Genomic DNA, 12,207 nt, shown 5'->3' with positions numbered 1-12,207 from the left:
CTTCTAGCACAATAGTATTCCATCACCAGCATGTACCACAATTTGTCCAGATGTTCCCCAACTGATGGACATCCCCTCAATTTCTAATTCTTGCCACCACAAAAAGAGCAGCTAGAAATATTTTTGTGCAAGTTAGTCCTTTCACCTTTTTTATTATCTCTTTGGATATAGTCCCAGTAGTGGTACTACAGGATCAAAGGGTATCCACAGTTTTATAGCCCTTTGGACATAGTTCCAAATTGCTCTCCACAGTGGTTGACAGTTCACAATTCCACCAGCAATGCATTAGTGTCCCAATTTTGCCACATCCTTTCCAACATTTATCACTTTTCTTTACTGTCATATTGGCCAATCTGATAGGTGAAAGGTGGTACCTTAAGAGTTGTTTTAATTTGAATTTCTCTAATCAAGAGTAGCTTAGAACATTTTTTCCTATGATTATTGATAGCTTTGATTTCTTCATTAGAAAGTTGCTCGTTCATATCCTTTGATCATTTGTCAATTGGGGAATGTAAACCTAGATTTAGATTATAAGTAGTAAGTCTAGATTTCATAGGATCATGGATCCAGAACTGAGAGAGAGACAGACAGACAGACAGACAGACAGACAGACAGAGACAGAAAGACAGATAGAGAGAGAGGCAGAGGGGGGGAAGGAAGGAGGGAGGGAGAGAGAGAGAGAGAGAGAGAGAGAGAGGAGAGAGAGAGGAGAGAGAGAGAGAGAGAGAGAGAGAGAGAGAGAGAGAGAGAGAGAGAGAGAGAGAGAGAGAGACTGAGACTTATTCCAGTTCTGTTTGTATCTGAATCCAAGCAAGGAAATGTAGAAGAATGAGCTATAATAGTAATAGCTGAGCCTTACATCACATTTTACTGTTTTAAAGCACTTTATATATATATATATATATATATGTATGTATGTATATATGTATGTATATATGTATGTATGTATATTTGGTCTTCTCTATAATCCTGAAAGGTCTGTGAGCTCCATTTTACAGATGTGGAAAAGAACTTTGAGGAGAAAATACTAAGAACTGGGGAATGACCAAAATTCTTGGTGTGAGGGTCCCATGGGGGAAGGAGAAATTGTAGCTGCCATATGGAGGAGGAGTATCCATGTGGTCTCAGGATCACAGATCCATCCAATTAGGAATCTGAAACCTCAGAACTGGAGGGGAGATCTAAGCGACTCTACTCATTTCATAGAGGAGAAAACTGAGGGTCAGAGAGGCAGTGTCATGTAAAGTACACTACCTCTTTTCTTTAAGCCCTTACCTTCTGGTTGGTATCAATTCTAAGACAGAAGAACAAGGCATTTGGGATTAAGAAATTTGCCCAGGGTCACACAGCTAGGAAGTGTCTGAGGCCAGATTTGAACCCAGGTCCTCCCAAGCTCAGTCCTGGCACTCTATCCCCTGAGCAGCCAACCTGCCTCCCTTGTTCTTTCTAATGCACCAACATAAGAGTTGGTGGGTTTTTTAAATTTTAAAATTTTTATTTTCAGTTTCAAATTCTTTCCCTCCATCCCTTCACTCCCTTCAAAAGTTGGGAGTTTTCCTGCTGGATATGTCAGTGGCAAAGGACCAGGTTTTACATCCTAGATCTTCCATTTACTACCTGTATGGCTCTAGGCATGTCATCTCATTTCTAGATGCCTCAGTTTCTTCATCTGTAAAATGCCAGAGTTGGACTAGATGACCTCTCAGGTCCTTTCCAGCTCTCAGTATTTGCTTCTAAAGACTTCTGAATCAGTAAGAATCAGGTAAGATGATTGGAACTTTCTCATTCTTTTAAAATTTGGAAAGAAAAAAAGAATGATTCTATTGCCTTGTTTTGGGCACAGATGGTGCTTTTTTAAAAAATAGTGAGTGGTTTTCTCCCTGTTTCAGGGAATAATACTTCCCCAGATTGTTACGGGAGTGGTGGCCAACATCCTCAATGCCCTCATTAACTACGTGCTTCTCCATCAACTGAGCCTGGGTGTGATGTGAGTCTAATTCATTCTTTGAGCAGAAAAAAGAAAAGGGGCTTACAGTGGCCTGGGCAGCAGGAGCCAAAGCCTCAGAAGTGGTAGCATTTATCCAAAGGTTTACACTCAAGGTGTATTATCTGAAAAAAAAAACTACGTAAGGAATGGAAAGTTATTCATGCTTCCCCAGCATGAATAGCCTACAGGAAGGATGTTCAGCATGGCAAAGAAATCGTCATGGGTATGGAGTCTTGGGATTTGGATTCAAATCCTGGTCACCTAGTAGCTTTATGCCCATGAGTTCATCATTTCTTTTTGCTTGGGCTGTAAAATGAGGGGGTTGCATCAGATAATCCCTGATAGCTCAAAGTTCTGCCAGCATATGACAGCTCCCTAGTCACGACAGGGCTTGGCAATGCAGATGGGCCTCTGTCCCCCCAATAGCTGTCTTGTTCTTTCCTTCTAGGGGATCTGCACTGGCAAATACCATTTCCCAATTCTCCCTCACCCTCCTCCTCTTTCTGTACATCCTCTGGAGAAAGCTGTACCTCGACACCTGGGAAGGTAAGGTATGCCACATTCCACCCGACATTGGAGGTGGACTCCTTGGAGTTGCTTAGCCCAGTGACTGGCTGTGAGTTGCTTAATAAATATTAACCAATGGTAGTCACATGATTCCACAAGGAATTTCTTGATCAAATTACGTTCAGACCAGCATCTTGTACCATATACGACTCTAACCTCAGAAAGGATTCCCTGACCTGACTTGTCATGTCGTAGCAAAGTGAATAGAGAATCGGCACCTTTCACAGCGATGGTCATAGGGAGCATTCTTACCCAAACAAGGGATTATTTGATCATTTTTCAGCCACGTCCAACCCTTTGTGACCCCATCTTGGGTTTTCTTGGTGGAGTTACTGGAGTGGTTTGGCCATAGAAATGATCAAAAAAGATAAACGAGCTGGCCTGAATTACATATGTAGACTGCTTTTCTGGTATAGACATTTTATTGATCGAAAAGGTGGGGAAGCTTGCCCCTAGCACCCAAAGAATAAGTTACATAGCAAGGTAGCCCACAGCGTATGGCATAGAGCCTCCATTCTCTCTAGGATCTCTCTTCCAGGCCTGGGGCTGGCTCATTTGCCCCTATACCTTCTAGCCACACTGGAAGTCAGAGTGATTCCCCCCAAAGATGCCCCATGTTGCTACAACTCATTTTCAGTATCTTAGAGGTTACCTGGTAGGGGAGAAGGCATGTCTGCCTAGTAATTCTATTTGTTGTTCTTAAAGTCCCAGTGACGTGCTTTCCATTTAAACAAATCAACTAAGTCGGTATTAATTAAAAAAAAAAACACTTACCTTCTGTCTTAACTTCAATTCTAAGACAAGCAACAAGAGCTAAGCAATCGGGGTTAAGTGGCTTGCCCAGAATCACACACTAGGAAATGTCTGAGACTAGGTTTGAACCCAAGTACTCCCCAGGCCTGGTGCTCTCCACTTAGCCACATAGCAGCCCCAAATACCATTAACTTTTTTTTTAGAATCAATATTGTATTAGCTCCAAGGCTAGGCAATGGGGGCTAAGTGACTTACCCAGGGTCACACAGCTAGAAGGTGTCTGAGACCAGATTTGAACCCAGGACCTCCCCTCTGGACCTAGTTCTCAATCCAATGAGCCACCCAGCTGCCCCAGATTCATTAACTCTTAATCATAAAACATTTACCAAGAAAGGATCATAGCACAACTTAACAACTCACCTATAAACCGAGGTCATACTGCTCCACCAATTTAACCCAGTGTCCATTGGAGAAAATAAACAAAAACTTACAGAAACCTGGGACTGAGACAAATGAGTAGACAAACTCTTAACTCTAGAAATGTAGGCCTTGATGTCCTTGGTCTCTCTAGGGAACAGTCAGCACTACTCACCATGGACTGGATAGGACCATTCCTTCTCTTTATTCTTAGGCTGCTTAACCAGTTTTAAGCTCCTTTAACAAACAAAATAAAAACTTTATTAAACTTTAAGAGCTCCTAAGGTCTGAAACCTAGCCTAGAAATTGTGGCAGCGCCTGAGATCTACAAAGCTATTCAGGTTTCCTTCAGGTTTTAAGGCCGTGATGGCGAACCTATGACCCATGTGTCAGCACTGATAAGCAAAGCCATTTTCGATGACATTCTCGCATGCCGCAAAGGATGTTTTTTCTTTAAGTGACACAACACTCAAATTATGCTGGGGTTTTTTTGGTGAATTTTGACATGCCAAGCTCAAAATGTTGCCCATTATTGTTTTAAAGGCTTCCAGATGACAATATAAATGAGTCTATAAAGGATTTCCAATCTTTCAATTTATAAATAGGGCTGGAGAATAAGGCCACATCTTCAAACAGCAAAGAATTCTGCTTTTCTCAATCAGCTCTCAGCACAAGGTTTTCCTCTAGTCAGATCAGCTCACTATATCCACTCTAGTGCCTGTCTGACCCTAGTCAGGCAAGTTCAATTGGTCTCATCCCAAAGTAACTGATGCTATCTTCTCTTTACTTTTTGGTTTGGTCAGCTTCTCTACTCCATCATCTTCAGGCTTCTAATTCCTCAGCTTTTCCGTCTTTCCTGATTCAAGTCAGAGCTTCATATGCTGACTTCTAAGTTAGAGTAAAAAACCCCCAACTCTACATTTCTACTAGATATGATCACAGATAATCAATATACAATTGTTCCATAGTTCCAAAACAGTTCTTTCACATAGTTCTCCAGAAATAAAATTTAAAATCCTAAAAGCAGAGTAGCAATTATAAAATTAATGTAGATTGAGGTACAAAGTTCGGGTCATAATCAATTTATTAATAAAGCATAAATTTACCAATAAATAGAATCTCAGTTTCCCTAACAAAGCTGTGATGCGAAATGAGAGGGACAGCTCTTTTTTATAGTTTTGGAGAGTACAGAAAATAGGAATGGCTAACATCATAGATGGGAGAAAATAGGATTAGATGAAAGTTGGGAATGATGACTAGCAATAACCCCATCCTTCTCTCCTGACTATGAAATGTTCATTGTTTGAGTTCAGCTGCATCTGCATAGACAGAGCAAACCAAGACATTTTTGGATGACAAACCATTCATCCTTGAAGACAATCTTAGTAGTGTAAGATACTAGACCAGACTCCCTGGTATTCAGCTTCATCCTTTAGAGTAACATTTCCTTAACTCAAGAATAGAAATAAGCTTAACAGAACTGAAATCTAAACTTAACTCATATAGGCCAGCTAAATTCCTGAATTAAGTTCAAAGACAAAGAATCATGACTAAGTACACGACAAAATTAATTAATTATAAATAGGACTATTTGAAAAAGACAGAATCAATCTGATTATTTTAATAGCCATCTGTAGATTAACAGCTGGGAACAATGCACTGGACCCATTTTTACTATCAAACAATTCTTCTGCCAAAATGGGACTGCTTTCATTCAGATATTCACAGAACTGTCTGTTTCTATTCAACGTCCTTTTTTTGTCTTCGTCAATAAATAAAAATTTTATATGAGAAAAAATATTGTGGCTTATACATGAAGTTGAAAAAACTTCTGCATAAACAAAATTATTGCAACTAGAATGAGAATAAAAGTTGTTGATTGGGGAAACTGTTACTTGCATTGAAAGGAATTTCTTTATCTTCTTCCTACAGGATGGTCTCTCGAGTGCCTACATGAATGGGACTCCTTCCTTCAGCTGGCCATTCCAAGCATGCTCATGCTCTGCATTGAGTGGTGGGCGTATGAGATCGGGAGCTTCCTCAGTGGTCAGTGCAGGGACAGGTGATGCTAGAAGAGGACATGTGGAGTGGGAAGGTGATATCTGCCACTTAAACCAGGGAGTAAATGGAATCTTTTCATCAGGTACCATCAGCATGGTGGAGCTGGGAGCCCAATCTGTTGTCTATGAGCTGGCTACAATAGTATACATGGTAAGGGGCTAAGGATTCCCAATGTGATATTAGTTAAAAGCTTTCTTTCCCAGTACCTGGAACTAGAAAGGATGGATGAAATATTTATAGCTGGGGCTGGTGGTATGGGATTGACACCCTCCTAGTATACTAGCATATTTTTAAAAAATTATGTAATCATAAATGTGATATGAAAAGAAAGTATAATGCAGAATCCTTTCATTATCTTTTGATATTTTAGAGTTCAAATAAAATCATAAGAGCATAGAATTAGAAGATTTGGAAGTGATCTCAGAAGACATCTAGTTCATATCCCTCATTTTACAGATGAGGAAACTGAGGCTTAGAGAGATTAAGTGATTTAGGATCATAGATTTAGAACTGGAAGAAAACATACATGTCATCTTTTTGATACCCCTCATTTTATAGATAGGGAAACTGTGGAACAGGGGCATGAAGTCACATGTTCAAGAGCATGTATATAAAATATTAGAACCAGGTTTTGAGCCCAGATGTGTCTCTCCTATTGAGAGTCTGAGAGGCAGAGCCTGGCAACTGGCTCAGTGTGGCCCACTAGAAAGAATGCTGAATTTAGAGACCAAGAGCCATGCCTGCCACTCACTACCTATGTGACTTGGGGCTGGGAATTTCTCTGACCCTCAGAATCTTCATCTGTAAAATGAAGGAATGGGAAGCAGCCTACCAGAGGGAATAGGGCACAAAACTTGTGCTCTATCTCAAGAACTGGGTTCAGATTCCACCTCAGACACCTACCTACTATCTGTACTTTATACCATCCATGTAACTTCTCTGGGCCTTACAAAGACCTTTCCTCCTTTGTAAACAAGGAGGCTCCTCAGATTGATTCCAGCTCTAAGTCTATGCAGATTCGAATAGATGACCTCTCACATCTCTTCTAGCTCTATATCTAAAGCCTAGCAAAGGTAGAATAAAGCCTCATGAATTCAGGCCTCATTGATTCTATGGGAACATTTGGAAGGGGTGCACATATAATAAAATTTGCATCTTCCTAGAATAGAAGAAGGGGGCTAGGGAGCACTGTTGTGCACAAAGCACCAGGCCTAGTGTCAGGAAGACTTTTCCCGAATTCAAATCCAGCCTCAGACACTACCTAGCTGTGTGACCCTGGGTAAGTCATTTAATCCTGTTTGCTTTGGGTTCTTCATCTGTAAAATAAGTTAGAGAAAGAAATAGCAAACCTCTCTAGGATCCTTGCCAAGAAAATCCCAAATGGGGTCATGAAGAGTCAGACATGACTGAAATGACTGAATAACAACATTGGAATAGAGGAAAGGGAGTGTTCTGGGCTGATGACTGTAAGGTGATTAAATGGTAAAGAAAACAGCTTTCAATAGGAGACTTACACGGGCTGCTGGGGCCATTACCAGATTAAAATATAATTGGGAAATATTTAGCAAAATAAATAAAAATACAAAGAACTTAAAAATTATTAATATGTGGTTTTCTGTGTGCCTGCAGAGATCCTTATATAGGCATTAGGAGTCTTGTTTCTATTTGAGTTTAACACTCTTGGTGAAAGGATGGAATGCTGTATGTACCTTGAGGCAGGAAGGCTTGAGTTCAAATTCTACCTCAGATATTTATTAGCTAGTTTTTTTTACTAATTATTACCAATATTATTACGAGTTGAAGAAACATTTTTTAGCACTTAAGAGAAGAAACTATTTCTAAAATTTTGTTGTTTCCAACTACACTGGTAATGATAAACCAATGAAAAACCAGAACTGGTTAAGCAGGTACTTTGGAATGCCAGTTACAAATCCTTTCCTTCCATGAAGCACTGCTGTGGATGGGAGGTAAAGGGCCAAACCTGGAGTTGATAGAGACCAGAGTTTTCTCCTTACCTCCGACACTTCCTTTATGACCTTGGGAAAGTCACTTAATTTTTCTTAGCCTCAGTTTCCTCCTCTGGCTTCTGATATCCCTTCCCACTCTAAACCAGTGACTCCATGATCCTATGATTATCTGAGCTTCAGTTTCCTCATCTGAAAAATGGGCATAATAATACCTTACTGGGACCAAGGCAGCTGTCAAAATGGCGGAAGTGGGTGATGGGATGGGATGGGAAAGCAAGGCATGATCAGGTCTGGGGCAAGCTCAGAATAGTAAGTTTACATTTCCTCTTACTGGAGAAACCAGAAAACAGGAGTATGGCCAGAATCTTGGCATCAGGATCTTCTATTCCTGCTATCTTGCCTTCTGCCATGCTTTAAGCATTGTATTTTAGAGTATGCAATATTTTATTTTTCTGTAATTCCAGAACTTGGGATCTCATCAATGTGAATCCCTCCCTCCCTTAGCTCAGGTGATAACTTGTCTATACCTTCTCATCTTATCCTTGTCTCTGTGTAGACCCTGCCACATTCCTGGGGTGCTAGTGCAGCACGTGGGTCATCCAACTCTTATCCTTTGCCTTCGATGCCTGAGCAATCTATACCTCCCATTCCTCCCTTTTCAAGATACTTGAAACCCTTTTTTAAAATTTTACATATTTTTAATTCAGTTAATTAATTCAGTTAGACATTTTCTTTTTTTCCCACTGCTTCAAGACAATCTTTTTTATTTTTTCTTAAGTTTTGGAAATTTTTATTTAATTAATTAATTTAGAATATTTTTCCATGGTGCCAAGATTCATGTTCTTTCCCTCTCCTCCTCCCATCCCCCTCCCACAGCCAATGAGCAAATTCCTCTGGGTTTTACATGTGTCATCCACTGTCTAAGAACTACCAAAGAGCATTTCCAAATTTCAGGCATTCCTGGTGTTTGATCAGCTAGCCATCTAGTCTTCCCTTTCAGTGTTCTCACACACAACAGAGAATGTCCTTTCTACTAACTTTTCATCGATCCAAAGTTTAGATTTTTTTTTAATTTTAAATATTTTTTTTTCTCATTCAGTCATGTCTGACTCCTTGTGACCCCATTGAGGTTTTTCTTGGCAAAGATCCTAGAGTGGTTCGCCGTTTCATTCACCAGCCCATTTTATAGAAGAGGAAACTAAGGCAAATGGTTAAGTGACTTGCCCAGGGTTACACAGCTAGTAAATTCTGAGGCCAGATTTGAACATAGAAAGATGAGTCTTTCTTACTCTCAGCCTGAGAACTCTAGCTACTATGCCACCTAAGCTGCCCATTTTTTTTGTTTTTACATCATCTTTATTTTTTTAATTTAACTTAAAATTTTTTTAATTACATGTAGAAACAGTTTTTGCCAGTCGTTTTCTAACATTATGAGATTGAGATTCTCTCTCCCTTCCTCTATGCAAAGTGATAAATAATTGGATATAGATTATATCATTGCTTTCGTGGAATACATATTTCCCTACAGAAGGCACATAAAAAACGCATTAAGGAAAGAAAGTGGAAGATTGCATGTTTTAATCTTCAATCAGACCCCAACGGTTCCTTGTTTGGCTATGGAGAACATTTTTTATCATGAGTCTCTTGGGGTCATCATGGAACCTTGTCTTGCTGATAACAGTTTAGTGCTTCACAGTTGGTCATCATACAATATTTCCATTATTGTGTAGTGTTCTCCTCACTTTGCATCAGTTCATATAAGTCTTTTCAGGCTTTTCTGAATTCATCCTGTTTGTCATTTCTTATAGCACTATAGTTTTCCACTTACCACCATATTCCACAACTTGTTCGGCTATTCCCCAATTGATGGGGGATAGTTTCTAATTCTGACTCCCTCGGTTTCTAATTCTTTGCCACTGCAAGAAGCTGCTAAAAATATTTTTGTCCAAGTAAGTTCTTTTCCCCTTTCTCTGATCTCTTGAAGATATGGGCCCAGTAATGATATTTCTCGATCAGGTTTATGTCCTTTGGGCATGGTTCCATATTGCTCTCCAGAATCAATATCAGTTCACAGTTCTACCAATAATGTATGAGTGTCCCAATTTTCCTACATCCCTTCCAACATTTATCATTTTCCTTTATGGTCACATTGGCCAACCTGATAGTTACAAGGTGGTATCTTGGAGTTGTTTTAATTTGCGTCACCTTTATTTTTTAATGTTTTTCTCTCCCCAGCCTTCCGCCATTCCCCACCTCCAGGGAATCATCTCCTGTAATAAAAATTTAAAAAAAAAGAACAACAAATTAAAACTAGCACATCAGCCAAGTATGACAGTAGGTCCTCCTCTTTCCGTGACTCTCCATCTCTTCAATAAGGAATAATTGCATTTTTCTTCTCTCTTCTTCAGGGGCACAGTGCTGTTTAAATGTGTGTGTGTTCTGTCCGTTACATTGTTGTGCTCATTGTGCACATTGCTTTCCTCTTTCCAATTACTAAGTTGCATCAGTTCATGCTTTCTCATGCTCCCCTGAATTCTTCATAATTCATCATTTCTTAAAGTATAATAATATTCCATTAGATTTATTGACCCCAACTTGTTTCTGTTCTCCAGTCTTTCCTTTGTTTCTGATTCTTTCTTAATACTCCCCCAAAAGTACTTTTTAATATTATAAAAGTACTTTTTGGGAGAACATAGATTTGAAGCTGGAAGGGACTCAGAGGCCAAATTCAAATTCCTCTTTTTACAGATGGGGAAACTGAGGCCCATTTACTGAAGATATTCAGTTATTTACTCGGGGGTCACCAATGTGTCAGAGACAAGACTCAAACTCATGTTTTTCTGCCTCTCTCTATTAGACCACATCAGAGGGAGGGGGACAATTGGGAAGAAGTGACAAGTTCATTATTGATTTATTAGTATCTTTATGCCTATTTCTATGACCCTTTCAACAATGACTATTTCTAGCTTTTGTCGTCTTTGCTAGTGATTGGAGTGTGCATCCCTTGGATCCCAGAAGTCTACTAGTCTTCCCCATAGCCTCTGATTTTATTCATTCAGATTCGGGAGGTTCGAGGTTCTGCCATTGTCCGACTTCTAACTCAACAAATAGAAAGGTTCCTAAATACCATGCTGTGTTGGTTGTTTCTTCTTTAACTGTTTTTTTTTTTCGGTGGCGGGATTTATATTTTCTAGATCCCCACGGGATTCAGTGTGGCCGCCAGTGTTCATGTGGGAAATTCTCTGGGAGCGGGGGATGTTAAGCAGGCCAAGATATCTTCAGCTGTTTCTCTGCTGACCACAGGTGCTTAGTGTTGCCTGGCTGTAGAATAACCTCTGTCTGTCTGTCTGTCTGTCTGTCTGTCTGACTCTCGTACTGGTCCCTCCCTAGAATTTTGCTGGAATGACCAGGGAGAAATGCAGTTGGTGACCAGTTGCCCTTTCTCCCTCTGTAGGGCATCAGATGACTTATTTGGACCCTCTTTTTTTCCATAGAAATGTTTGCTGTCACCCTGTGCATCATACTTGCCAGCTGCAAGGATATTGTTGGGTACATTTTCACCAGTGACAAGTGAGTACATTGGCTCCCAACGGCAGGGTTCTTACTCTGAGTCCAGGCGGAAGGGGTGCAGGTCCATCAACTCGGTTTTAGAGAAAATACTTTTATGACAATATAATTGGTTTTCTTTGTAAGTTGATAGATTTTATGCACTTAACAAACATTATTCTGAGGAGTCCATCAGCTTTGCTATGCTGTCAGAAGAGCCCATGACATAAAAAGGGGGGAAACCCCTATACTCTTAGAAATTACTAATTGATTAAAGTCTTTAAAAGTAATTCTTAGAGGGCAAGTGGGTGGCTCATTAGATTGAGAGCCAGGTCCAGAGATGGGAGGCCCTAGGTTCAAATCTGGTCTCAGACACTTCCCAGCTATGTGACCCTGGGCAAGTCACTTGACATAACCCTTATTGCTCTTCTGCCTTGGAACCAATACATAATACTGATTCCAAGAGGGAAGGTAAGGGTTTAAATAAATAAGCAAATAAATAAACAAATAAACAAATAAATAAATAAGTGGATGACTGAATAAATAAATAATTAAATGAGCTGGTAAATGAATGAATGAATGAATGAATAAGCAAATAAATAAATAGATAAATAAATAAATAGATGAACAAATAAATAAATGCTAATGCAAATACCAACAACACTGAAATGGGTTCAAGTCAAGAACACATGTGATACCCAGTGGAATCATGCGTCAGCTATGGGAGAGGTGGGGGGGGGGGAGGAAAAGAAAATGATTTTTGTTTCCAATGAATAATGTTTGGAAATGACCAAATAAAATAATGTTTATTAAAATAAATAAATAAATAACACCTAGAACTGAAACATAAATAAATAAATAAATAAATAAATAGATGAGTAAATGAATAAATAAATGAATGAGAAAAAG

The 12,207-nt window shown here is 39.5% G+C and overlaps 1 protein-coding gene across 1 annotated transcript in view; it reads left to right on the top strand.

Annotated features, from left to right (window-relative positions):
• Positions 1 to 12,207, top strand: part of LOC100020292 (multidrug and toxin extrusion protein 1) — a 64,456-nt gene that overhangs the window by 33,760 nt on the left and 18,489 nt on the right. Inside the window, 6 exon segments of the mRNA XM_007485796.2 lie at positions 1,890 to 1,987; positions 2,436 to 2,533; positions 5,657 to 5,770; positions 5,868 to 5,935; positions 10,947 to 11,055; positions 11,247 to 11,322. Of these exon segments, the coding sequence (XP_007485858.1) occupies positions 1,890 to 1,987; positions 2,436 to 2,533; positions 5,657 to 5,770; positions 5,868 to 5,935; positions 10,947 to 11,055; positions 11,247 to 11,322 (563 nt within the window).

This window comes from Monodelphis domestica, chromosome 2 (assembly GCF_027887165.1).
Source record: "Monodelphis domestica isolate mMonDom1 chromosome 2, mMonDom1.pri, whole genome shotgun sequence".
Taxonomy (NCBI): Eukaryota; Metazoa; Chordata; class Mammalia; order Didelphimorphia; family Didelphidae; genus Monodelphis; species Monodelphis domestica.
Note: the sequence above shows the minus strand (reverse complement) of the source record. Positions and strands in the feature narration are given on the sequence as shown.